This window comes from Bombus flavifrons, chromosome 8 (genome assembly GCF_040668555.2).
Source record: "Bombus flavifrons isolate JBK064 chromosome 8, iyBomFlav1_principal, whole genome shotgun sequence".
Classification (NCBI taxonomy): domain Eukaryota; kingdom Metazoa; phylum Arthropoda; class Insecta; order Hymenoptera; family Apidae; genus Bombus; species Bombus flavifrons.
The window spans coordinates 2548046-2575932 of NC_138449.1; the positions used below are offsets into that span (position 1 = coordinate 2548046).

A 27887-nucleotide genomic window follows, 5' to 3' on the forward strand; every position below is an offset into this window, starting at 1 on the left:
TCACGGATGTTTTGCTAGAAAACATTTTCATCCGATGAGCTTCCACCCTTTTTATATGTTCTCTTTTCTCCTTTTGCGCCTTGGTAATCTGCGATGAAAGAGGAGCAATTTTCGTAAAGTATATCGTTGTTTATCGAGTTTACAGTAACCCGCGTCTTGAGTACTAATCATTTTTTTCATTCGCACTGAAGCAACAGACAAACGAGCCGTTCTCTTTTTACATAGTCTGCAAGTACACTGTCCATGAAAGGTGCGTTCAAAGAGCACCAGCCTCTTGCATAGCCACCTACGTGAAAAGCAAAAAGACGTCGCAAACGATGGCGCACCATTGGGTCGAGGGAAATTGTCACGGCAAATGTTTCAAATGTAAAAAAACTATCAAGAGCTACAACGGGATTACGGGTTTGCACTGCAGATGGTGTCAATTGACAGTGAGTAGTCTTCCCTTTTATAATTATTTCCTTTCTCAATGAATCAGATTCCCTATGCAGGCAAGCAAATATTCCAGTTATGCTGTAAGTGTACATGAAAGTTTGGAGGTTTGATGCGTAAAATTTGTATGTACGTTTCGATATAAAAGATCGTATTTTTTTATATTTTCAGCAAGAAATGTAGACATAGCTGGAGTTAAAAGAAAAAAGAGATAATAAAGCTATAATTAATCCACGTTCGTGTAAAAATTTAAAGATACAATAACGCTGAAAGTAAACATAATATAGAAAAATACATAGAATGCCGAAAGTATTGAACGCAACAAATCTCTGATTATATTTCATTCTTGTAATTATGTTCATAAGCATATAAATTCTAGTTGTAACTATCGAACAACAATTATACTCGTACAACGTTATTCACGCTAATAACGATTTTACAGTTGCATAACAGATGCGTTTCGCAAGTGAGGACAGAGTGCACGTTGGGTGAGTACGCAGTTCATATCCTTCCGCCTACGGCGATTTGTCCAGTTGTCTTAGACAGGCAAAGATCGTTATCTAGGGACAGTAAAAAGGGAAGCAAACACGGTCAGGATTCGTCGACTGTTGCCTCGGTAAGTGCAATGAGCCGAATTGAACGATTAAACACCAGCCAGACGCGATATCAAAGGATTCTAATTCAATATGCAAAATTCTATTAGCAAAGTGGATTCCTGACATCCGGTGCTGCTACTAATCAACAGCCAGCTATGTCCTTCCAAATTACACCGCCGCCGGAGACTTTTCCACTTCTGGTGTTCATAAATCCAAAATCCGGAGGAAGGCAAGGCGAACGCATGTTGAGGAAGTTTCAATATATCCTGAACCCGCGCCAAGTTCATAATCTGGCCGTGGGCGGACCTATGCAGGGTTTGCAAATGTTCAAGGACGTGAAGAACTTTAAGGTGATCTGCTGCGGCGGTGATGGTACCGTTGGCTGGGTGTTAGAGACAATGGGTACGATTAATAATTTGAGAGCTGGGTATTCAAATGATCCATTTATAACCAGCATTTTGTGTTTAAACTTCAGATCGTGTCCAATTCGAGCATCAACCAGCCGTAGGTGTCATACCATTAGGGACAGGCAACGATCTTGCAAGGTGTTTGCGATGGGGTGGTGGTTACGAAGGAGAAGCTATTCATAAAGTACTCAAAGTATGTAAATATCATGATAAAAGATCATTCTTACACGGATAGTTAAAACGAGGTTGATACATTTAAAATTGCTGTGTGAAATAATTTCTAGAAAATAGAGAAAGCGACACCTGTAATGATGGACCGCTGGCAGATAGAAGTACTCGATCAGAAAGATGAGATGAAACCAAATCAAGACAGTATACCGTACAATATCATTAACAATTACTTCTCTGTGGGTGTGGACGCGGCGATCTGTGTAAAATTCCACATGGAAAGGGAAAAGAATCCTGAGAAATTCAATAGCCGGATGAAGAACAAACTTTGGTACTTTGAGTACGCGACAACGGAACAATTTGCTGCCAGTTGTAAAAATCTTCACGAAGATCTAGAGATCATTGTACGTAAATGTTTCAAACGTTTAAAATGTTGTTTAAAAAGATGGTTTAGATTAATAATGAATTTTGTTCATCCAGTATTACCGATTGTAATCTCGATATTTCTCATTCACAGTGTGACGGGACACCGTTAGATTTAGCACACGGACCTTCTCTCCAAGGTGTCGCATTATTAAACATTCCTTTTACTCATGGAGGTTCCAATCTCTGGGGTGAACACCATACGAAACATCGACTTGGTAAACGGAAGAAACGACCAGACAAAGAACTAAGCACCAGCAGTTTTAATTCCGTAGATCTTACAGCCGCAATACAAGGCAAGTGCATAGACAATGTTTCATGATCATTTAACAAGTTAGATAGACGTAGTTAGAGCAAATGAAAAATAAGTGTAATGTTTATAGATATTGGAGACAATCTCATAGAGGTGATCGGTTTGGAAAACTGTTTGCATATGGGTCAAGTGAAAACTGGACTTCGTCATTCCGGTAGAAGGTTGGCACAATGCAGTAGTGTCACCATCACCACCAGCAAACGTTTCCCGATGCAAATCGATGGTGAACCATGGATGCAGGGTCCATGCACTGTAAGTTGATCCGTTAAACACTTAGTAATTATTTAATTACACCGATCTTAATCTACCGATCACTTATAGATATTTTATTGTTCCAGATTCACATAACGCATAAAAACCAAGTACCGATGTTAATGGCACCGCCACCGGAAAAGGGTCGAGGCCTCTTCCGTTTCTTAAAGAGGTGAACTTCAATATTATCAATTAACGAAACTGGAAAATCGAAATAATCGACTCAGTTCTCGATCAGAACGTAGTCTCGACGTCGTACCGCCTGTTTTATCTTATCTTAATTAAAAGAAAGGGAGAATGAAGCGTATCAATTCGGTCGTACTTAACACAGCTTCAATGCTCGTCCGAGAGCATGGAACGAGCTTCGACGTAACTTAGGTATTCTTGTGTACAGTATTTTTGAGAATAATAATAAAGCATCGCTCGTCTTAGTGATAGGATTAGCGGTAGACTCGTCGGTCATCGATACCGATGTATGATCGTTTTGTATACTATGCGGAGATACGCCGAATATGTTTTCTTCTCTTCCGTTTCTTAAATCCGTGGCTTGAGTCTACCGTTTGAAACGTGCAAGCAAATACGAGGTTGTACTATTGCAATCGAGCGTATAATTTATATACCGACATAACGGATTGTACGGTATCATGCAAAAGAGAAAATAATCTCGTACGTAACGTTATCTAGATAATATTAACGACAACTTCTTTAATCATTCTTTTTCTTTGTACAACACTTAGATCGTACAACACTATATCGTAAGGGTTTGATTTCTCCATAAAATATCATAGTTGAAGATATGCAGATCATATTCTTTAGATGAATAATATTTGTTGTAAGTAAAAGAGTATAAAATCTAATTTTATATCGATCAAACGTTGAGTATGTATCTGTTGTGCGTTATTTTATATTCTACTTGCTGTTTTTTGATCTGCATATCCTCGACCAGTCTTGTATCCGTTTACTTTTATAAAGAAAAAAGAAAGGAAGAAGTTTATCGCATTAACGGCGCATGAAACTATTCGAATCGCTCCTCTTTTTTGCACGACTCCGTCCAATAATCAAAGATCTTCTACTTTCCTCTCTTAACGTTAAGATTTTTGTACGGAAGCTTAGTCGTAACTGCTTAGACATAAATCACGATAGATTGGTTTTATTTATTTATTTATTTATTTATTTATTTATTCGTCCGAATTTATTTATTTATTCGATGGCTCTCAAGACGGAGCAGTATATCGTAAGCATATCAGCATCAGCAAACCGAGCGCGGCTATAAATTAGCGCCGTGAGGTTCAATTGTTCCGCGTTTGTCTTTTGTATGAATCGCACAATCAAAAGTTACGAAAATTATGCGTATATTTTGGATTTGATGCGATGTAGCTTGTTAATCGGTGCAATAGTTGCGCGCTGTTATAAATTAGTCCCTTAAGTTTCTCTTCAACATATTGTTGTCTTTCTACACGTTGGCCATCTCTCGATCGATACGCAAATAGAGTTAGCACTTTTTTAATTGTACGCGTACTAACGCGTGTCGAACTATTAAAACATAGAAGTGGATTACAGTGGACATATTAAATATCATATTGCTAAATAAGTAGGAGACAAACACAGATATTATAATCTACTGCGAAGTTTAATCAAAAATCGACTCAGCCAACGTGTTACATATAATGATCAGTATTGTGGTATGGAATTTATAGGATTTTTCATAGAATTCTTCTACGACTGCATCAGCACGCACTTCCTCATTGTCTGTACGAACGCTTCTATAAGTACATTTGTAATTTTCGTAGCCTCGTTTCCACGAATGAGTATTCCAAGTTATTTACCATTAAATTATTTATTTGCCAGAAATTTTCTGAACATTTCTCCAAAGTATTTTTCACATCTTCCGTCCGATAATAGAAGTAATTAAAAATATAGGTTGCATTTTTTATTTCCGAGCACTCGCAACTCACATTCGTTTCGCGTTATTCCAAAATGTCAATTTTAATAGACGAATCTAATCGTATTTTGACAAAAAATCGACACGGCAGTATCGAGTAGAGTATACTTGATGTTACAACATGCCAATGTCGTCATATTCACTCGCATTATTCTGATTTGTATCTGCATATTTCGCTTTAGTATCGCGTTTCGAGATATTTATGCTTTTGTATGGAAAGTGTAACGAAAAAGTACGACACCAAGTATATAACATCCCGCAGGGACCATCACAACGTCGAAAAATCCATGTAATGATTATAGAATGATATTAAATTTTATCTTGCAGCAGTGATGACCATTAAGCCTGATGTAACGTTTCAATTCAAGCAACGTCAGCGATGTCTATTGTATCCTCGAATTCTTTCAATTTTATTATTTATTTTCGAAAAAGCATAGATCCTTCTGTTCTCTTCCATTTTTCTTTCATATTTAACAAATTTATAATCTGTTATTCCTTTGATCGCGTACAAACGCAGAATATACATTGCTCGAAATGAATTCCCACGAAAAGACGTTCTAGAGGCAAGCGTTTACGAGTCAATATTTTCAAGCATGTATTTCTCGATCGTTTTACGTAGAGGAATTGATATACAATTTATTCATCGCGCAAATAATGATCGTTTCCCTTATAATCGTTATATACGCATATTTCCCTTAGCGATTATATGATCGACTATAATATAATATAGTTGCTCTCGTTAGACGAATCGAAATATTACGCTTACGTATAATGATACAACCATTAAGGTCTTAATCGTTAAGTTGTTATTCATTAGCGAACAAAAATCGGATGAAAGAAGTACGACAGAATTATGACAAAAGGATAAAAGAAAATCGTGAGAGAGTTACAAACAAATACATATATCGTCGTGCTTCTTCGTCACGAAACTGTGAATACTATTGGCACAATAATTACAAATATTGTTTTTCTATTGGATTGGCGCAGTGTCTCAGTGTGCTTGTCATTGTAATAATGTTATGATATAAGGAAAGACCCAAAAATCAAAAAAAGAAAAAATGACAAAAAAATATGAGAAAAGAAAACAAGTATATTCCCGTGCACAGCAGCGTGAGAAACCCACATTACCATTGCCCGAAACCGAAACGAACTTTTTAACCCTTGATGCGAAATATCGATTTCCTCAAGATAGAAATACTTCTATTCTGATTCATGGATTAATAAATATAATACAGGGTGATCCATTTTTTTAACATAATTCATACGTTTTCAAAGAGTATGGAAACTGAAGATCACGGTAAATTTTAATTAATAAATACATTGTGAACATGTCCCTTGACTCTTCTGCGTCAATTCTTCTTACTCAAACACTTTTAAACTTGAATTCATTTTTTTAAATTTAACATATTCCTATAGTATAATTATTATAACAGATATAACTGTTGACGTCTTTAAATGAAACGCCCTGTATATATAAAAGTAACACATAGTAACATTGACAATAGCGCACGTCAATTATTCCTTTCTTTTTATTACTAAGCGTGCTCCATGATTCATAGTGGAACCAGTAAGTTAAAGGAACAACGTTGTTATTTTCAGCGATGAAATAAAAACATCTTACTAACCAAAACGAGAAAAGAAAAAAAGAAACGTGTATTTCTCGTTGATGATTAAGAAGGCAGAAAAAAATATTTGAATCGTACGATTCGAGTTGAAAATTTAAAGAAAACGTTGCCTCGGTGCCTCGAATATTTTAGTCTAAATCGTTGCGCGAAGTATGACTGGAGACATGACAGAATAAAAATTACGCAGAAACATTGATTTCTTTGTCGATTTTCAAAAATTCTCTTACGCGATATCAATCGAATTTCCATTACCTTCGATCCTGTCGAACAACTTTTTCTTTCATTTTTAAGTTAATTTTATTCTAGGAATATTTTATTAATTAACATTTTCATACAAAATAAATACACGGAAATGATTTCAAGGAAATTTTCTATTTCTTATAGTTTCATGAATATAGTTTCATGAATAGGCTCAATGCATTGGGCTAATGAAATATGCAGTCTTAAATAAATAAGTAAATAAGTATTACATTATACGATTTTACAACTCTCATTCAACAATATTGTTACAACTTTTTAATAATTCTTCTACAATAACTCTCTTACAAACCTGCTCTATAGTACATATTCGATTTCATATACACAACAAACAATTTTGCGACGTGTATTTAAATGTCCACATGTCACCATGCATCAGTTTCCACGTGTATACGTATATCACTTTTCAGGCTTATCATTCAATTCTCTAACATAAACATTTCATCTCTATTGCTCATTGTCAATCCTTAATCCAATCCCCAAATCGTCACCTGTATCCGCACGTGATTCATTCCTTTATACATATATACATAGTAATTCGACCTATATTTATCATATACTATATATGAAATTCAGAAAAAGTTTTTTTATCATTACGTATTTTATTATTTAACCGGTTTTTATTTAAGATTTTTTAATTTTCTATCCCAAAAATCAAAATCGAAGAAAGATTTATATATTTTGAGATTTAGTTATCGGAGGAACTCGAAATAAGCAGAGAGGGTTAAGAAACGAAAGAACGCTTCATTGGGATTTGTAACAGTTAAGCGCGATTGAAAGATATTCAAATTAGAGAAATTTACTGCCACTTTTACTGGGTCTACGTACGTTTGAGCACTACTGCCATTTTCCAAAAGATAGTCATATATGAAGAGAAAAGCCTGTCTATTATAGTGTATTATACGAAATAAAGTGTAAATTACGATACAATTCTCTGCGAGTATCTATTTCAATAAAAAATATTCTATGTAGAACATTGATTATTAAATCTTATAATGAATATAAAGTATCAAAAAGATATATTACATGCTCCGTATCATATACAATACATATATACATATACATACATAGCTATAAACAATAAATTATAAATTGAGATTGCTCTGTATTACTGAAAGTATAATTCTTTAACATAACCGATATAATTATTTTGTAATGTATTTGGTTGTATAATGTATTTTGGTATTAAAAAATCATCTTCCTGTCTATGCAACATGAAAAATTTACTAATTATATACATACTTAGTGATTGAAACGCTTAAAATTAAGATAGCATAAAGCGCCACATAGCGCGAAATACATAAAATACTGTCAGTGCACTTCCGGTCCATTTTTCTGACAAGTATCTGATAGCTGTCTGACATTTCGTTTTTGATAATTTCATTGAACTATGTACATGAAACACGTTATTTATTCGCATCGATGAAATAATAATTCGCGCATGTTTCATTAAAATAAAAACCGCATCATCAAAAAACACTTTTACAATCCGGCAAATATATGCACGAAAGGTAAGACTGACAAAATATCGTTATCAGGCGTGCCACCGGCTGGGGTTAGAATTGTCCGAATTCCGGCACGGTAATCGCCAAAATTTTATTAATTTTATCATTTTTTAGAATACGCTATCACGTTTATGAAAATGATCAAAACGGGAGAGGATAACCTAAATCTTCAATATCAGCAAACAGTGTAAGTATTTATTGAAATTTAGCTTCATTTCAGTTATAAACGGTAGAATTTCCATTGCTAATTTTTATATATTTTTATACGTCTTTCATTCATAACATTTGATGCCTTTGATTTTTATCTATCTTGGTATTATATATAAATCTTGGTATATAAACATAATAAATATCAAAAGTGTAATCTTTAAATTTTTTTATATTAATTTTCTGATCTTTATTATTAAATTTATCAACTTAATTTAATTTCTTTTTTATTGCTCAATTTTCTGTTTTCATATATATAAAGATCTTTTCCTCTATGTTTAGAGAATTCACTGGACAAGAAAATCAACATTCAGTTGAATTATATAGTAGCAATGTTGTTGTTATTCCTTCACCAGGAGGTCATAATCACGGTAGTTCAAAGGTGAAGTTAAAAAATATTGTTGATTTTACATGGGAACATAACTTTTACCCAGGCCAATTATTAGCTGTTCATATGTCTGGGAAATATTTAGCTTATGGCATAAAAGGTAAAGGTAAATTTAAACTTAAATTATAATTATTTTATTGACCTTCTAAATTAAAAAAAAAAAAACATTATTTAGTTGGTAATGGAGGAGGTGTGGTTAGAGTTGTATACAAAGAATTGGAACAAAGAGCTCTGTTAAGAGGAATGCGTGCAGCGATACAAGATCTGGCTTTTGCACATGTTTCTAATGCAATTTTGGCATGTGTTGATTATTTGGGAAATCTTTTTATACATACCATTGAATCAACACCATCAGAATTGTTATGTAGTTTATTGCTACAAGTAGATGCAGAAGATATGTCTCCTACTAGTCATCGTGTGATATGGTGTCCATATATTCCTGAAGATGTACCATCAGATGGAGATAAAGTTTCAAAGCTTTTAGTTCTAACTCGTGGTTCCAAAGTAGAGTTGTGGTCAGTTAATACTGTTTCGGCAAGATTCAGATCAATAGAGGTGAATGTGTACCTTACTTACAGATTATAAAATCCATACAAAATGAACAAAGTATCCAACTGTTTGACTAAATGATAGGCAATTGATCCAGCTGTGAAGGAAAATGGAGGCATGTTGGAAATTGATCAACATTCTGACACAATCATAGAAGCAACATTCAGTCCAGATGGCACAGCCTTAGCTACAGCTAGTTTTGACGGAGAAGTCAAATTCTTTCAAGTTTACTTACATAGTAATCCTCATGGTAATCAAGTGCAACCTCGTTGTTTACATCAATGGAGACCACATGGTGGACGACCGATTTCCTGCTTGTTCTTCCTAGATGACCATAAAACATACCATCCAGAGTAAGCAATATGTAACAGAATATTTTATTGAATTTATTTTATTATTAAATTAAAATAATCACTGTAACTGTATTTTGTTCCACAGAGTTCAGTTTTGGAGGTTTGCCATAACTGGATGTGACAATAATACAGAATTAAAAGTTTGGTCTTGTGAGGTATGGTCCTGTTTACAAACCATTAAATTTGCACCTACACCTTCTACCGGTAAATTACCAGTGTTAAAAGCCGGCTTAGATCTTAGTGCAGGATACCTTTTATTATCAGATATATACAATAAAGTTCTGTACATATTAAGTCTTACAAAAGATAATGATGAAATAACATCAGTAAATACAATATCAGAGTTCCTCCTCCCATATCCAATACTGAGTTTTGGAATTGTTGATGCTGGTTTACGTAAAATGCGTCCTACTGGAGAATCGCTGGAAGACTTATGTCCTTGTGAAGAAGATACTGAAGAGCAACTTGTTATAAGGATGTATCTAGTTCAACCAAAGTCATTACAAGAATGTCATATCGCTTTTAAGCCTGCCTCACAAGTGAGTGGTAACTGCCTTATGGACACACTAACTCATAAATCACTGGGCTACTCTGAAGACACACGAGATATGGGAAATGTTAATCATAATGGAATTTCAGTGGAAAATTGCGAAGAAAATCGTTCCTTATCTGCCACACTTGAGGCAACAACAAATCACAATGCTGGCTTAAATTTAATGACACCAGATGCATTCAGCTCGCCTGCCAAAAAAGAAAATAATGAATTAGATTCTCGCCCTAGTAGCCCAGAATTAGGTAAAGTGTTATCTGCTAGTCCCTCACTCGCACAAGCAGTTCAGGCTCTAAATGCAACAGACCCACCATTAGCCACAAATGAGTTAGAAGAGCAAGCACCTGCTAGTAGTGGTAGTAGCCCATCGAGAGAAGTAAGAGAAATTTTATCTCTTACAAAAGCAGATGAAGAACCAGAACCCGAAAATAAGCCAAAAAATACCAATACTGCTGATGAAGATTGGCCTAATATCCCGATGGTATTATTAAAAGATGTAAGCAGACATGCCATGCAGGAAGCCGATGGATTCACAAATGATGAAGAAAAAAGAAAAAGATTAAAAGACGAATCGAAACCAACAACGCATACTACAGGAAATACTGAAAATACATGGCAAACAACAAACGAATTGAATACTCCCGAACTAATAAATAAAGTAGAGTCAATTTTGGAAATAATTCAAGATCAGCGACAGGAATTAAGAGAGTTAAGTACTGAAGTGACTAGATTAAGGCAAGAGACACCAATTTCGACGCGTGTAGAATCTGCTTTAGCACGAGCTTCACAGCAACTAAATGCAACCTTAGAACAAACATTATATAGCCAAATGGCTCGGCAACACGATTTTCTTAAGACACTTGAAACAACAATGAAAGACAAAATTGAAACTACCTTACCACGTATTATTGAAGACACAGTAGAGCCATTAAAGCATCAACTTAGATTAGATTCTGCTCGAATGGATGAACTCTTAAAAAAGAATTTGACAGAGCTCATTAATAGTAATCATATAAAAGATACACTTGCTATGGCAGCAGTGAATGCAGCAAAACCAGCATTAGACGCAGCATTTAAAGAAACCTTTACAAATGTTCTTTTACCTGGCATGGAAAAAGCATGTCAAACAATGTTTAAACAAGTACAAGATGCTTTTGTTAGGGGTACTCGTGAATGTAAGATATCTACGATTGATGATACGATTTAAGGAAAATACCAATTATATTTGAAGGTTAATTTCGTATAAAACATTTTTCTTTTTTCTTTTAGACCTTCAAAATGTGGATGCAATTGCAGATAAACAATATCAGCAAAGAAATGAACAACAAAGTGAAGCGCTATCTGCATTAGTTCGCGAAGAGTTACAAACAGAATTAAATAGAGGTTTAATTATTCTCCAAGAAGGAACAATACGTACAATTCGTGATTCTATTAGAGATAATTTAAACCAACAACTTACTGAGATCACAAATGCGCGGTAAGTGTATTAAAAACACTATATCAGTTTCCATTAAATAGTGAAATTAATCGAATATGCTTATAGTTCTCGAGCTACTACACCTGCTATACCAGTATCAGCGGTTGCTGATGCTCAAGCGCGAGTTATATCTCTCCTCCAACGAGGACAGTTAAATGCTGCCTTCCAACAAGCTCTAAGTGCTAGTGATTTAGGCTTGGTAGTACTAGTTTGTGAAAAAACAGAACCTTCTAGAGTATTTTCTTCTGTAGGACCTCAAGGTCAAACCTCAAGATGTATTTTACAACAACCTGTAATTCTTTCACTTGTACAGCAGTTATCCGCAGATTTAGGACACCGTACAGAACTGAAGCATAGGTAATAGAGATATCTTTTATTATTAGTGCTTAATAATGTTAGATAAAAATTTCTCATTCTTTATGATTATTTATTAGGTGGCTTGAAGAGGCGATATTAAATTTAGATCCTAATGATCCAGTAACACGAGAACATATGGGTACTGTGTTAATGACTTTGCAATCTCAGTTAGCTGCTTTTGTAGCAGCTAATCCAAGTCATAATTCTATACGGCGTATGAAAATGTTAGCTATGGCTGCCCGTGCACTTTTTAATCAACAACCTTGATGTTATATATGTATGGAATAGAAAAAACCCATTGACATCAGGTTTTACATGTTTTGTTTAAAGAATACCTTAATCTGAAAGTAATATTCACATTATCCCTTCATGTCAAGACTGGCAGTAATTTACATAGAATATAAAAGAATATTGTACGAAGTTATCGTTAGCAGTTTACACAATTTGTCGAAACTCGCGCCTATAATTTGATTTTTTATAAAGTATACACGTTTACGAAGTATTCGAGAGTTTACCAAAAAATTATTTTCTTGATCTTACATATAAACAAATATATAAATGTATTATACAATATAATTAAAGAGCGTGATATAAATGAGATTGTCATTAAAAATAATGGCACAATAAACAATAAAAACACTATATGAATTTAAATTATTAATTATTTTATTAATTATTAATAAAGTTTTATTAATCACCAATATTATTCTATCAATTGGTATTGAAAAAATTCTCTATTAAATTTTATGGTACATAAAAAAGATTTATTTTTAATTATTATAACTCTATCTTTTGATAGCATTTTTCTGCGAAATTATGCTATGTACTGTCTTTATATTTAAAATAAATTTTAAAATAGGATCTTTACATATAATTAATGTACATTCTCTTAATTCTCTTAAATGTTAACTTTGTATTAACCTATAGATAATACATTTCATGACATATTGTATAATACACATTAAACTTTTCATACGCATGAAGATGCAGTAGCAATTAAATTTTAATTGGAATTTAACTTGTAATCTTAAATGACTCCTTTTAACGAAACTATGTTTCAGGAATTTTGTGTTTAAAACTATACGTATTTTGAAGTATTTCTATTCCATATTATTTTATTTTATCTCTGTCTCATTCATATTTTCTTTTATCTAATATGCTGCTAACTGTAATGTAACAAACCAAGATATTCTATATTTCTTACTATGAAAAAATAAACACTTTGAAATTAATAAATTGTATCTCAAATTTTATAATATATTATACTAGTATGTGGGAAAATTTTAATGCACCTTATTAATTAGTAATTTCTCTAACGTATAAGAGCATATAATCAAGACTTATTTTTTATTTATGTATTACTCTATATCGTAAAATGTATATTTTCAGTATTCCAGTTTATATAATTGTTAAATGAATGTAAATAATGTGCAATTTATGTGCATTTATATTTCCTTCATGTTTTCTACACATAGAAGTTCCTAATTCAAAATTTACGTCGTGTTCCTTATATGATTAAATATTTGAACGAGAATGTAATATATGTATAGAGTGAGTATTATTAATTTAGAGTATTCATAGAGTATTATATCTTCTTTATCATAATCATATCTTACTTTAAAGTGATGTGATTCCATTTACTTATTTTTCTTACTTTAAGTGTAATTATTAGTACTACTTGAATAGTATAAAGGAATATGAAGAATAGGACATTTCAAAATACAATGAATAATTACATATATTAGTCAATAAAGTCGAATGTTTAGACATCTTTTACTATACAATATTGTAAAAAAAAATTGTTGAAATAATTTTGTAATGTACATGAATATGAGATTTTTCAGTTCAATCTTCCAATGTGTTCGTTCTTTGTTACACAAACATAAATAACATAGTTGTATGATACTTCATGTACTTACAAGTAACAATTTTACTAGTAAAATAAGTATACTTATATTTATAAATGGACTCATATAAATACGTTACGACACAGCTCTAATTACTGCAATTTTGTAAGCTGAAAGAAATAACTGTATCATAAATAAAAAGGAATTTGCATAAATTTTAATAATTTATACAAGTTTTATGTATAAGTGTCCTTTTTTAATTATGCATCTTTTTTAAATTATTTTGTGCTTCCTAACTGCGTATTCTTTACTTCTGCAATCAATGCTTCTTTGATATGTGCTGCTATTTTCATTTTCTTTCTCTTCTTAACTCTACCAGATATTTTTTCTTTAACATTTTTTGGAATTTCTGTTTGTGATTTACTCTTCTTCTTCAGACAACTGAGAGGATTTGGGCCCCCTTTTTTCTTCTTTTTTAGTCTTACTTCTGTTTTATCAGTTACTCCAGCTACTTCTTTTAGTACTTTAATATTTTCTTTCTCCCATTCAGTCATCCCTAATTCTTTACGAATATTTTCAGCATATTCACGACTAGCTTGTGAAGGTGCTTCCAAAGTTGGTGCTTTACCATGCAAATACATTATTGGTACACCTGGAATTTTTCTCAAGTAATCCTGAAGTTCTCTGTCTTGCGTAGCTATAATATATCTGAAAAAAACATAACAGATATATATATATGTATATATATATACATATATGTATAGTATCGCTAATTTTAATTTCCACCTATTGAAATTTTTATCATACCTAAATGAATTGTTTTTTCCAACCATAGATAGTAAACATTTTGTGCCACTAATTGAATGTTTTTCATGTCCACATTTATGTATAGGATATTGTTTAACAATTTGCATAGCACCACTAACTGCTTTTGAAAATGAACTTAATTTTTCAGTTTCCAAAATGATACATGGTGTAGTTAATAATTTTACTTCAGATTGAAAATATTTTGATAATTGATCTTGTATATTAAATTTATTCTAAAAAGAATTAAAAATTATTACAGATTCAAGTTACTTGTCTTCATTAATTTATAAGTAATTATATATATCATTTTCTATTCTTTATATAATGAAAGCAGACATCAACATTAATTACAGTAACATAAAATAATATATTTAAATGCAAACCTCTAACGCAGCCAAAGCAAATGTGCCATCAATAAGAACTTGAAACGGAGGTCTAAATTTGAAGTTGTTAATAAAAAAGCTTAAATTTTTTCTCGCTTTTTTCTGCCGGTTTGTTTTCATCTTATTTTCCCAGCTAGCCTTAAAATGTGTCACATTTATCTTATACACATACAAATTTAATTTTCGAAATAATATAATAAAATATTATTAAACATTGTAAACTTTTATTTTAAATTGACAAAAATACTAAAAATTTTAACCACTAAATAAAAAGCTTTGCTTTTTCAATGTATTTCATAAACACAAATAGTGTACATATATAAATATAGAAAGATTACTCAATATGCAATATAACATAACCTACTTTCAGAGGTGATCGGAATCGGAAGTGAACAGAAGTAAACTGAACATTGTGTTGCTTGTTGATTTGAAAACATAGTCATTACTTATATTTTGTGTGCTATTCCTGAGAAAAATTTTGCATTATCGATTTCATTCGTAACAGAAATTCATCAAAATGTAAATGTTTATACAACATTTTTTATCGTTTTAACAGTAATTTTTGTATTTACACAAAACTTAACCTTATTTTTCTATTTATATACTATCTTTTTGTGTAAATTTTACCTGAAGGTTATAACTTTTCTCTTTGAATTCCTATTAGCAATTTTCTAACAGAACAACTTTTATTTTTAGGTCTTCTTTAACTAAGCCAAAATCTGAAATGACTCCTGAGGAATTAGCAAAACGAGAGGAAGAAGAATTTAACACTGGACCACTTTCAGTATTAACTCAATCTGTGAAAAATAATACACAAGTTTTAATTAATTGTAGAAATAACAAAAAATTATTAGGAAGAGTAAAAGCATTTGATAGACATTGTAACATGGTTTTAGAAAATGTAAAAGAAATGTGGACTGAACTTCCACGTACTGGTAAAGGAAAAAAAAAGGTAATATAACTATGTGGTATTGAAGCAAAACTTATGATTGACAGTATACAGAAAGCTTTGTTTTTATCTAGGCAAAACCAATAAATAAGGATAGATTTATTCAAAAAATGTTTTTGAGAGGTGATTCTGTAATTCTAGTTCTACGAAACCCTTTAGCAACAGCATCAGGAAAATAATTTTACCAATATCTTCACTATTTTATAACTTATAAATAAGAAACATGAATTTGAAATAAATTTTTTAATTTAAACTATAAATGTGTATAATTTATTCGTGTTAACAATTATATCTTGAATTTAATATAATATACTTTCTCTTATATTTTAAGTATAAAAATGAAACAGTGTTAAGTAGGACATGACATTTATTTGTAATGAATTATACATAAAATCATTAATCTTTTTCAGCAATTGCAGTAAGATGCTTATCAATTTCTTGTTCTGTTAAAGTTCTGAAACATAAAAACATTTCACGTTATTTATTTATGACAATTTTATACATGAAGTAGAAATAATATTTACCGAAATTTGGGATTGTCCTTTGATACTACCCCAACTTCTATCTCTGTTGGCTTAAAATCTACTGATAAAACAGTAGATAAACAAGTAATTGCTAACTGTATTGTTTCATCATGATCATAGTTTTGTTTCTTCTTTAACTTTTTTTCCAGATAAGAATTAGCTTCAGTTTGTTTAGCACCAACAGAGATGGCTCTGTAACCACAATAATATCCTGCAGGATCAGCCTTATAAACACAAGGTCCTTTTTCTTTGTCATATGAAATAAGCATCATAGAACATCCAAGAGGCCGCATTTCTGCATTTTGTGTATATACTTGACTGATATCTGCAATACGTCTGCATAATGCATCCACAGGAATTTCATATTCATACTTGTATTTAAAATGAGCTGCTTCATATCTTGCACGTTGAACTTGAGATCTGCTATCGGCTAAAATGCACAACAAAAACAATATATCTTTAATACAAAAAAGATCTAGATATTTCAAATAATAATGATTGAAAAATTATATAACAAATCTTTAGGATAATCATTTTCTTTAAAACTTTACTCACCTATCATGCCTGTCACAAGGCAACCGATATGCTCAGTGAGTTGAAAGATATGAGTAACACTGGAAGCATCAAGCAGCTTATCCTATAAACAAATATCCTTAAATTTAATAAGTTTCATTTGTATTATTTGCAGAAAAATCTTCAAATGTTACTTTAAAATACTATACTATATACTGTAGAAAGAAGAGAATAATATTATAAAGAACTACTAGTAATAACAGTATAGTGATAGAGGTTATCTTACAGGCACTTTCTTTTGTGTAGCAAAAACAGCTGTGTCCACTCCTTTTACAGCAACAGATGTCAAACCACCTTGATTTATCGCTTTAAACGCATATTCTGCAAAATATTCGATACTTTTACTTAAAAAGGTTGAAAATTGCTAATCACGCCATGTCATGGTTCCCGCTTAGAAAATTCGTATAAGAGTTAGTACTTCGAAAGACAGCAACAAAAATTGAAAAACTGTTTATGTCTTAATGTAAAATATTTTCACAAATCTTACCTACTTGGTAAAGCCGCCCTTCCGGTGAAAAGATTGTAATATGTCTATCAAAACCAGCACTACTACCGCGCGCCATATTCGCAAATAATGTTAATGGTCGCGTTTAAAAGTTGCAGGCAACTATTCGAAACGTCAAATCATGCAAGGCGAGTATCAAGGTAATTTACATTGAACGACAGAAATTTTTATCGGAACAATTTTTACATATTCTTATATTCATTTAGAAAAGTAGACTTAAAATCAAATATAAAGATCTGACTTTCTAGGAAATTTGTAAAATTGTTTATTACTTATCCTTACAATTTTAATATATTTTTTAATATAAAATTATGCTCTTTATTGTTCTGTATAAAAATCTAAATTTTATTTAAAGATTAAATTATAATTAAAAAAGATAATTGTTTAGTATTAACAGTTAGAATTTAAAAAGATATAAATTTTAAAATTTGATTCCAAAAGTAATATATTTTATCATGAATATTTCTCTTTTGAAAAATATACGTAGTAGCAGATTTTTTAGTATAATTAACTACGAAACATATTAGCATTCCTATGTCAAAAAATGAAGCAATTTAAACCGTATTTTCTTTATCGGCAATGCACATACATATATTTGTTTATTCGTTTTCCTATAAATAACGCTTGTGATATCTTTTAATATCTTAAGCTCGTTCTGATCGAAATCGAATCTGATTTTACTCCAACCATCTAATACGTAGTAATACGTGATACACATCGATATGTGTACACATTGAACATTAGATTTCGTAAGCAATGTAAATGTTATCATAAATTACTGTACTTGGTATAATTACACAAGTATCTTGTCTATGAAAAAAATGACACGTACATCTTAAATTACTGCTGTCATTAAAAATTTTCCAGTACGCTAGTAGCACTTAAGCGACACTTGCGATACCAAAAGTAGATACCAAAGTACAAATGTCTGCATCAACAGGTAAAAATATTTTATATTAATTGAAAAATTAATCACTTAGTACAACAAATATCTGTAAAAGATAAAGGTAGTCATTGTATAATTTATAAAAGGTACACGTTATTAATCGCGTAAGGTTTTTTCGAGTAAATAAATTTTAGAACATAAGCGTCGGTCATATGACCTTCCACAAATTTTGTTTTATTTTTTTTATATTATAAATGTATAGTGGCATGTGAAACTAATAATAATTTTTACAGTTTATTGTACATTCTGTATGATCGAAATCAAAACAAAACCCGCGTGATTCTATTGTGCATTATTTATAGTTCTGATTAAAACGAAATCCACATGACGATTAAAATTTGTATTACTATTCGTAGCATTCCAAAAGTGTAAGTAATGCGTGTATATGTATATAGTAATGAAGCAAAATACTTTTATATGATATTTTTAAATGTTTATATTGAATAATATACTTTAATGCAGTAAACTAATTGTAATTTTGTCAAACAAATTAATTTGCTGTAAAAATTAATTTAATACATTAATGTAATTTTCAGGTGATAAGAACAGCCTGAAAAATGGCACAGAAGCTTTAAAAACACAATTTGATCCTACTGGTTAGAATTTTTGTTCTTATGAAGAAATTATATCAAATTCAAGTTCTATGTATCATCTATTAGATCAATATTTTATAGAACATCAACATATTCGATATAATCCCTTAAAGGGAGAATGGGTACTAGTGTCACCACATCGAATGAAACGACCCTGGGGGGGACAAATTGAAACAAATATAGAAGAAGATCTTCCAGATTATGACCCTGATAATCCACTTTGTCCGGGCAACGTCAGAGCTAGTGGACAGGTAATGCATTTAAATAACTATCCTTTAACTTTAAAACCAGAATTGCACAACTTTTCTGATATTAAATGTTCTTGTTTTCCAGGTAACTCCAATATATGAAAATACATATTCATTTGTCAATGACTTTCCTGCATTATTGGAATCAGTTCCTAATCCATCAAAATCTGAAGATGAATTATTCCAAATGGATGCTGCAAGAGGTACTTGTAAAGTGATGTGTTTCCATCCCAAATCAAATGTAACAATAGCACTTATGAAAATTTCAGAAATTAAAGAAGTAGTTAAACGGTATGTTGGTAATACATTTAGTTTGTAGTATTGTAATATTTTATGTAATAAATGTCGTTATGATTTAGCTGGATTTTTGAAATGCTTGAGTTGGGAGAGAAATGGACTTGGGTACAAATTTTTGAAAATCGTGGTGCTGTAATGGGCTGTAGCAATTCTCATCCTCACTGTCAAATTTGGGCTAGCTCTTTCTTACCAAATGAAGCTAAAATAAAGGATAGATACCTCAGCGATTATTATAATCGTAATAAAAAACCACTTCTTATAGATTATGTACAAAAAGAACTTTTCAAAAAAGTAAAGTACCATATTAAGAGAATTTAGATTTAGATCTTTAGATTTTTTAATTTGTATATTTTATGTTGTAGGAGCGCATTGTATCAGAAAACCGAGATTGGGTAGTTTTAGTACCATTTTGGGCAGTATGGCCATATGAAACTATGGTATTGCCTAAAAAACAAGTATCTAGAATGCAAGATTTATCAGAAAGTCAACAAGAATCATTAGCAGCTACTATGAAAATACTGTGTACAAAATATGATAACTTATTCCATTGCTCTTTCCCTTATTCTATGGGTTGGCATGGTATGGTTAAATATTATTGGATATGTTCATTAAAAAAGGTCATGTAACTAATCACGATATTTAATTGATTCTGTTTGAAGGAGCCCCAACTGGACCATATGTAAAACAAGATTATCCTTATTGGACTTTCCATGGAATTTATTTACCTCCACTATTACGTTCAGCAACTGTAAAGAAACATATGGTTGGCTATGAACTTCTTGCACAAGCACAAAGAGACTTAACGCCAGAACAAGCAGCAGAAAAATTACGAAATTTATCAGATTCCCATTACAAGTATCCAGAAACCAGCTTAACTAGTTCTGAGATAGAAGAGTATTCTAAATGAATTAATTCACTTTATATAACTATATATTTTTATAAATGTACGTGTTATTCACGTATATATATTTATAAAAATGTAATGTCGAACATCATGTAATTATACACATATTAATTTTAGTAGTAAAAATCAATAAACATGAAAGTAATCAATTACATACAATTTTATACAATTAATATACAGGAAATGTACAATCGATTTTCTTGCTCCAAGCATGAATGCCACCAATTACATCTTTTATTTCTAGATTACTTCCCTGAAATATTTCCTGAAGACTTTTTACAGCCTTTTGCGAATCATTCCCTCTTCTGCACATAACATATACTAGAACAAATGCACACACATTTATTATATATTTACAACTTCAACATAACATATTAAGCAAAATATACTTACAACTAGCATTATCATGTTGTTTTTGTATTTCCTGTATTCTACTTCTTATTAATGTTACTGTTTCGTTGTTATTAATATCACATAATGGTATATTTATAGAGTTCTTTAAATGACAGATGTCAAATTCTTCGGCTGAACGCACGTCGATTAAAATATGAGCTTTCGTGCCTAATTTCAATGTTGTGTTATATTCTTCCACGCTTATTCTTTCTTCCGTTCTTAATAAATTTAATTTCGGATCTTTATCATTTGCTTTTGCACCACAAAATTGTTCATAATCAATTAATTTGTGCAGAGTTGGATGTTCGCCGCAAACGGCACAGTTTATATTTTTAGCACGCAGGTTGATTTTACGAAACTTCGTTTCTAGTCCATCAAATAATAGAAGTTGACCGGATAGTACATGCGGAAGATCGAGTACTATCTTCAGCGCTTCTAATGCTTGTAAAACGCCAATAGTACCAACAGCTGCAGTTGAATTAAGTAATAAATATTTTCCGAATTAAAAATACTGAATAAATTAATTAAATTAATTAAAAAATAATACCTGGGCCAAAAACACCACCATCTCCACAATTTGTTACTGTTTCTGGAGGAGGAGGTTTAGGAAATATACATCTGTAGCAAGGTCCATTGTAATTAAATACGGATAAATGACCTTCAAATTTTAATGCTGATCCAGATACTAAAGGTTTATTACTTAGAACACACGCATCATTCAATAAATAACGTGTAGCTACATTATCAGTAGCATCTACCACTACATCGTAAGACTTTATTATGTCCAGAGCATTACTGCTATCTAGTTGAATTTTATATGGAGTAACTTTAATGTCACTGTTTAAGCTAAAATTAGGAATATTTAGTTTAGATTATAAAAGTAGGGATATTTTATATCATGAACTTTACTATCAAATAAACATTTAATACATATACTTGTAAAAATCTATGCATATTATATTGATATACAAATACCGATTAAGACTTTCTGCAGCAGTATTTACTTTTGGTGTCCCAATACTTGTTTCTGCATATAATAATTGTCTATGAAGATTGTTAATCTCTACATCATCATAATCAATTATACCAATTTGTCCAACACCAGCAGATGCTAAATATAATGCAGCTGGGCATCCAAGTCCACCTGCTCCTACGATCAATATTGCGCTATTCTTTAATTTTACTTGACCTGTAATTATATAATGAAAAATGTTAGAATTGAAAATAAAGACTTTATTATTATTTATATATCAAATTAAGAATACATATAGAAGAGAAAATATTAAATACTAAAGAATAACAGATTTTTGTTATATGAAATTCATATGATTTTAATTTAATATATATAATACATTTTAAAATTTTGTAAATAGAATACACCTTTAATAGCAATTTCTGGTAAAAATATTTGCCTACTATATCGTAATATTTCTTCGTTATTCAAACCGTAATCTTGTAAGATTTGTTTTTCGCGCCTTAAGGCAGCTAGTTGAGTTTCCTTCGTGCGTAACAACTCACGCAATTCAACAATTTCATCAATCAATTTCTTTTCGTTCATTTTTCTAGAAAAAAATTTAAAAATGAGTTACTGTTCTACTATAAAAGGTTAAGAGTAAAATTAAATTCAAAATTTTTTATTATAGAAAATCACGTAGTTAGGTTATACGTACTAAAACTTATTTACAAAATTACTGGTTAGAAGGTTATTATTACATAAGTAGCAAATCCTACATAAGAAACAACTCGTTATAGATAAAACTTGAACAAAGACGAGTGAAGATTATTATTCTAATCTTTATTATTTTATTATTAATTTCGAATACTATCACTTTTTTTATTACTTTATAATCAGTATACACGCATCTATTTGAATAGATATATATTACACATTCTGTGCTCTGTCCTACATTTAAGATGCAAATGGCACTATGCTTTACATATTTAGTATACGTAAAAATGCTCGACTAATCTCTTAATTAACCTTTAATCCTTTCAACGTAATAGATAAAATGAAGAATTTATCGTTTCAAGTAGTGTAACAAAAATAGAGAATATTTCCGAAACATTTTCGAATATTTACTTTTAGAGTTTAAAATAATATTCTTTTGTCCATTTTACTTAACTAGTAAAGAAAAGAAGTCAATATTTTCTTTTAATTTTTTTGGTGTTCATTGATTGTATACAGATTTGTATTAAGTAAACTATAAATATGTGTAAGCAATATTTATAAATTAAATTATGATGTCTTTCAAGCTTTCTAGTTAAACCCGTGAAATGTGTATTTTAGGTGGCTACTATGACCGCGTGGTTTTGTGAGCGTCTCAAAGAATTAAAGAAGAAAGAAGCAGTGAAATTTGGAACTGCTAAAAACAGCTAGTTCGTTGAAAATTACGATGTGTTTGGTTTCAAAGATCCTTACGAGATCTACGTGTTTATTTGCACAGTGTCGTGCGCAATAAGTGCAGTACAGTCTTGGGCAAGGTAGGAAGTTGATGATTAATGTCACGGTCAGCGAGGTTCTCACTCTTGACAAGTGCATACAAGAAAATCATGACTTTATAAGTGACAACTGGAGTATTGCTTGTGAAGAACTTTAATCGTAATATATACATACGTCAAGATGGTGGAACCAATTTTTGACTATCAATTTCGCCTGATACTTATCGGTGACAGTACAGTCGGGAAAAGTTCGTTGCTGAAATATTTTACTGATGGGAAGTTCGCAGAGGTACGCAGCGACTCTAACCGTTATTGTCAACAATGTTGATAAAAATGTTGATTTTAATCAAATCTGTCATGTTTTGTTCTTTTGTCATTTTTCATAATATCAAATAAGTTGTACTGTAATTGATGTTGAAATCGAAGTTGAAATAGATTTTATGTCGTTGGAGTATTTCCAATTTTGCTGATCTAATAATATTTATGTAGTTGATTGCTATTTTTTAAATAAAGAATTCAGGACAGCATAAAAATGCTATGATATTAAATATGTTTGAAGAATTTTTGTCACGCAAATGAATTAGTTTTAATATCCAATTATAATTATTATATACATTGTACAATTAGTAGGTTAATGAACAATAATAAACAAAACGGTATCTTTGATTGAGATACATTTTTATCTTTTATCTTGAATCTGTCATTGACTTTTATATAGAGTATATTTTTTAGCAAATAAAAAATTATAATTCTTTTACAATTCAACGAGTTTATACCTGATATTATTATAGGAAGTATATAACGTATTTTATTTGATTAGCTTTCAGATCCAACAGTAGGAGTAGATTTTTTTGCTAGATTAATTGAAGTAAAGGATGGAACAAGAATAAAATTACAGTTATGGGATACAGCTGGCCAAGAAAGATTTAGGTATGTTATATTTGTATTATATGTTTTTAGTAATTACGAATATATTAAAAACAAGATATGATATGTCATTGATACAAGCAAAATAATAAAATGTATTGTTTATCTTAGGTCAATTACAAAATCATACTATAGAAACTCTGTTGGTGCCCTGCTTGTGTATGATGTCTGTAATAGAGCAAGTTTTGAACATATTCCTCAGTGGATGATGGAAGCTCGTAGACATATTGAGCCACATCGCCCTGTATTTGCATTGGTAGGTTGTAAATTAGATTTAGTTACCAATGGAAGTAGGCGGGAAGTTTCAAAAGAAGAAGCAAGAGCTTTTGCTGATCAACATGGAGTACATCACATTGAAACCAGCGCAAAGACTGGAGTTAATGTTGAAGAAGCATTTCGAACAGTTACACAGGAAGTTTATAATAGAATACAGACTGGTGAATATAAGGTAGAAGATGGTTGGGATGGAATAAAAACTGGATTTGCTAGGCCTGGTGGTTTAGATTTTAATCTGGTCGAAGCAGAACCTGCAAAATCCTCTTGTTGTTAAGTTAAAATTTAATTTGTTATAAAAGCAAACAATGTTCAGAATGCAGTGGCGCTATAAAAATTCATGTTTCTTAAGTTTTTCTAAATCTTGAGACATGTATATTAAGAGAGAGAAAAACCGAGAGAATACATTCAAATTTCCATATCAATTTTATTTGACAAACATGAAAGAAAATTCTATTCTTTAATAATTACATTCCACTGCATTCTCGTTTTAGAAGAAAGATTTACAACAAATTTAAAATGTGTATAAATCTTGATTAGACATTTTTGTACATAGCTTGTATAAAGGAATGATTATATGTCATTGAAGTATATAGACATTGAACTAGAACTGTTTCTTATCTTATTTAAGGAACAAAATATCTCAATGTAAAGAAAGTTCATGTTCATAGTATAAATGTAGCTATAGCATTTTTATGAATTTTGTCATAAATTAATGATTTTGTTAATGATGAAAAAAAATAACGAATGTGCTTCTTTGTCAAAATCATCTTTTAAATATTGTAATAATAGAGTATTACAGTGAATATTATATAAATTAAAGAAAAGTTTTCGAAATAAAAATGCAAATGTTTGTAGATTATGCGTTTTACATACAGAAGTTATTTTTTGTTTTTAATGACATAGTTTGTGATAATGTCACATATACATGAAGAGCCAAAATATATATATATATATACACATATATTCGTACTGTTCATATTTAATTAAAGCCAAACAAGTTAATATATCAGTACTTATATCTTAATTTATGAAACAATATATAAGAAGCGATCTGTATGTGCTCTAATTTTAAAACATCATAAACTTATTCTGTAAATATTATATTATATAATTATGTCAAAATATTACAAGATCTTGTTATAGAATAATAGATAGTGCACCACAATTTGTATAAGTTGCTATGAATTAATAAACATCTGCTTTATCATATTTTTATCATAGGATATAAACATGTCAGTTTAAATATGATATGAAAAATTTATATAATCTAATATAATATTTTTAATACAACCATCTTTTATTGGGTGGTACATTTTACATTTTTTCATGTCAATCTCTTAAAAGAAAATAAATTTCTGACTTTCAAGATATAAGTTAAGAACATAAACACTTGCATATACATACATACCTTCTTAAGACAGAAATAAATTAGTCAAATAAATTTTATTCAAGAAAATATTATTTATGTGATTTGCATTTTTCAATGCAACACGAATTAAGCAGAGATGTATTTGTATCTGTACAATGTAACAGATATATAGAATACGTATCAAATGATAAAGTGCAGTAAAATCTGCATTTGTATAAATAGTGTAAGTAAATGCAGCATGGATAGAATTTGTGTATAAAGTTTTGTACTTATTAACTGTGGCATAAGACAAAATGAGTAATAGCTATTAGGAAAAAGAAAGAAAACCGCGAAACAGTAACATATAACTTATCATTATATTTGTATAGCTATAGGACATATCTTTTTGTCAATAAGTGATGTACGTATGTAATGAAGGTACGACGTTGTAATATCCTAATTGACAAATAGACTTTTTCATCTATAAAAAATCTAAATTTGTTATGTGTTCGTTTCTGTTTTAAAATATTTTTTTGTAAATAGAAATTAATATTATATTGAGGACATGAATTATAATAAATCTATGTTATATTATTTTAATATGTGACTATATAAAACTATAATTATACATAATATGAGAAAAACGGACACAGACATATATATACATATATTATAATGTCTATTATGTAAAAATTGTTTTCTCATAAAATTTATTTTATGTATAATTTTGGCACTTCAATATATACATCTTAGTGCACTACACATTTATATACATATAATCATGTTGGAAAATAAACAATTTTAGAATTATATATTCTTTTTTGATAATGTAATGCAAGTATTAATTATTGACATTTCTTTTGTGATAGAATTCACAAAATTATGTTCTGCCACCATATTCTAGATAATTTCTATTTATTTAGCTCAATAAATTAATATTTTTGCTTTTTTTTAGAATAAATTAATTACAAAGATACTTCTACTAAAATTGATAATGATGATTGAAAATGATAATATTATCATATTCATAATTTTAGATATATATAAAATATGGCGTGTGTCTTGTGTAACTGGTTATTTTTATAGGTTGTAACAGATGGAGTAATCAAAATGTTGATGAGATATAATTTCATATTTAATGTACAATATATAACATAAATACAGTATATAAGTATATATAAGTTAATACTTTCTTGCTGATATGCTTAAATTATACAGATTTTTGTAAACTGAATAATTTATATCTCTGAAATGTAAAATTGTCTGAATACAAGAAAAATATTACAAAATATCATTGTTACACTTACATTTTCACGTAATTATGAAACATTAGCTAAACAGAATAAAACTAAATTTGTGAAAAAGCAAACTGAGAAAGAATAGTTTATATAATATTCTCATAATTAAATAATAAGAATTAAAGAATACTGGTCGTTGTTAAGAAATATCTTATTCGCTTTACTTGACAAAATAATATAGTATTACGTTATATTATAGTACGTTATACTGTACTACGTTATATAGTATTACGTTATAATGTATTACGTTATACTGTATTACGTTATACTGTATTACGTTACATTATATTATGTTATATAGAATTACTTTATATTATACTTTATTATATTATATTACGTTATATAGTATTACGTAATAATGTATTACGTAATACTATACGTTATTACGTATTATGGTATTACGTTATTATGTATTACGTTGTATATTAGTATGTTATAATGTATTGCGATATATAGTATTATGTTATATAATATTAAAATATAATGGATTACGTCACAATGTATTACGTTATATACTACTACGTTATACTATATTACGTTATATTATATTACGTTATAATCTATTACGTTATATAGTATAGTAGTACGTTATAATATATTACGTTATAATGTATTACGTTAAAATGTTTTATGTTATATGGGATTACGTTATATTATAATACGTTATAATGTATTACGTTATATTGTGTTATGTTTTGTCCTTCCTTCAAATACTGGACAGGAGGCATACGTTACCATGATCGCGGACGGATACGAACACATGCATAGTGGGGATATCGAAAGGTGTCAAAGGGAAGCAAGTGGATCAACACAGCAGTTGTCCGTAAC

The 27887-nt window shown here is 30.2% G+C and overlaps 8 protein-coding genes across 15 annotated transcripts in view; 5 read left to right on the forward strand and 3 right to left on the reverse strand.

The window, feature by feature from the left end:
* The window catches only part of Dgk (diacyl glycerol kinase 1), a 153292-nt gene extending 149082 nt beyond the window's left edge, over nt 1–4210 (forward strand). Inside the window, exons 11-18 of the mRNA XM_069119309.1 lie at nt 226–431; nt 875–1048; nt 1136–1430; nt 1504–1628; nt 1720–2007; nt 2121–2322; nt 2410–2591; nt 2678–4210. Of these exons, the coding sequence (XP_068975410.1) occupies nt 226–431; nt 875–1048; nt 1136–1430; nt 1504–1628; nt 1720–2007; nt 2121–2322; nt 2410–2591; nt 2678–2767 (1562 nt within the window). The 3' untranslated portion in view covers nt 2768–4210. The remainder of the gene's footprint in view (nt 1–225; nt 432–874; nt 1049–1135; nt 1431–1503; nt 1629–1719; nt 2008–2120; nt 2323–2409; nt 2592–2677) is intronic.
* A 3513-nt stretch (nt 4211–7723) lies between these two features.
* Nucleotides 7724–12548, forward strand: Ge-1 (Enhancer of mRNA-decapping protein 4 homolog Ge-1). Its single transcript, XM_069119154.1, has 9 exons — nt 7724–7927; nt 8036–8108; nt 8411–8616; nt 8692–9071; nt 9150–9418; nt 9504–11143; nt 11238–11445; nt 11512–11802; nt 11880–12548. The coding sequence occupies exons 2-9, from the start codon at nt 8053–8055 to the stop codon at nt 12067–12069; spliced, it is 3240 nt and encodes a 1079-aa protein (XP_068975255.1). The 5' UTR covers nt 7724–7927; nt 8036–8052; the 3' UTR covers nt 12070–12548.
* A 154-nt stretch (nt 12549–12702) lies between these two features.
* On the reverse strand, nt 12703–15604 carry LOC138182864 (rRNA-processing protein UTP23 homolog). 5 transcript variants are annotated; one of them, XM_069119164.1, is made up of 4 exons: nt 15467–15604; nt 14840–14977; nt 14457–14689; nt 12703–14357 (listed from the first exon to the last, which is right to left on the reverse strand). In XM_069119164.1, the coding sequence occupies exons 2-4, from the start codon at nt 14957–14959 to the stop codon at nt 13928–13930; spliced, it is 783 nt and encodes a 260-aa protein (XP_068975265.1). In that variant the 5' UTR covers nt 14960–14977; nt 15467–15604; the 3' UTR covers nt 12703–13927. The 5 variants fall into 5 exon arrangements, with proteins under 5 accessions (XP_068975265.1, XP_068975266.1, XP_068975262.1 ...); XM_069119165.1 differs by having other exon boundaries at nt 14840–14972; nt 15467–15487; XM_069119161.1 differs by lacking the exon at nt 15467–15604 and adding an exon at nt 15204–15335.
* SmD2 (small ribonucleoprotein particle protein SmD2) lies at nt 15219–16048 on the forward strand. The gene is made up of 3 exons (XM_069119168.1): nt 15219–15358; nt 15536–15791; nt 15863–16048. Coding segments are annotated over exons 1-3 (363 nt in total). The 5' UTR covers nt 15219–15356; the 3' UTR covers nt 15968–16048.
* Nucleotides 16049–16137: 89 nt separating this feature from the next.
* Nucleotides 16138–17533, reverse strand: LOC138182865 (proteasome subunit alpha type-6). The gene is made up of 5 exons (XM_069119166.1): nt 17373–17533; nt 17112–17206; nt 16868–16949; nt 16313–16742; nt 16138–16242 (listed from the first exon to the last, which is right to left on the reverse strand). The coding sequence occupies exons 1-5, from the start codon at nt 17446–17448 to the stop codon at nt 16185–16187; spliced, it is 741 nt and encodes a 246-aa protein (XP_068975267.1). The 5' UTR covers nt 17449–17533; the 3' UTR covers nt 16138–16184.
* Nucleotides 17534–18036: 503 nt separating this feature from the next.
* On the forward strand, nt 18037–20537 carry Galt (Galactose-1-phosphate uridylyltransferase). Its single transcript, XM_069119159.1, has 8 exons — nt 18037–18148; nt 18258–18330; nt 18873–18932; nt 19011–19180; nt 19263–19468; nt 19537–19765; nt 19837–20053; nt 20134–20537. Exons 2-8 carry the CDS (start codon nt 18315–18317, stop codon nt 20379–20381), a joined length of 1146 nt encoding a protein of 381 aa, XP_068975260.1. The 5' UTR covers nt 18037–18148; nt 18258–18314; the 3' UTR covers nt 20382–20537.
* Nucleotides 18983–23519, reverse strand: Uba4 (Ubiquitin-like activating enzyme 4). 4 transcript variants are annotated; one of them, XM_069119157.1, is made up of 7 exons: nt 23386–23509; nt 22442–22498; nt 22152–22333; nt 21747–21960; nt 21319–21617; nt 20772–21239; nt 18983–20699 (listed from the first exon to the last, which is right to left on the reverse strand). In XM_069119157.1, exons 3-7 carry the CDS (start codon nt 22327–22329, stop codon nt 20548–20550), a joined length of 1311 nt encoding a protein of 436 aa, XP_068975258.1. In that variant the 5' UTR covers nt 22330–22333; nt 22442–22498; nt 23386–23509; the 3' UTR covers nt 18983–20547. The 4 variants fall into 4 exon arrangements, with proteins under 4 accessions (XP_068975258.1, XP_068975257.1, XP_068975259.1 ...); XM_069119156.1 differs by lacking the exon at nt 22442–22498 and having other exon boundaries at nt 23386–23519; XM_069119158.1 differs by lacking the exons at nt 22442–22498; nt 23386–23509 and adding an exon at nt 22852–22942.
* Nucleotides 23365–25859, forward strand: LOC138182866 (ras-related protein Rab-39B). The gene is made up of 3 exons (XM_069119167.1): nt 23365–23499; nt 24031–24140; nt 24249–25859. The coding sequence occupies exons 1-3, from the start codon at nt 23392–23394 to the stop codon at nt 24685–24687; spliced, it is 657 nt and encodes a 218-aa protein (XP_068975268.1). The 5' UTR covers nt 23365–23391; the 3' UTR covers nt 24688–25859.
* The last annotated feature ends 2028 nt before the right edge of the window (nt 25860–27887 follow it).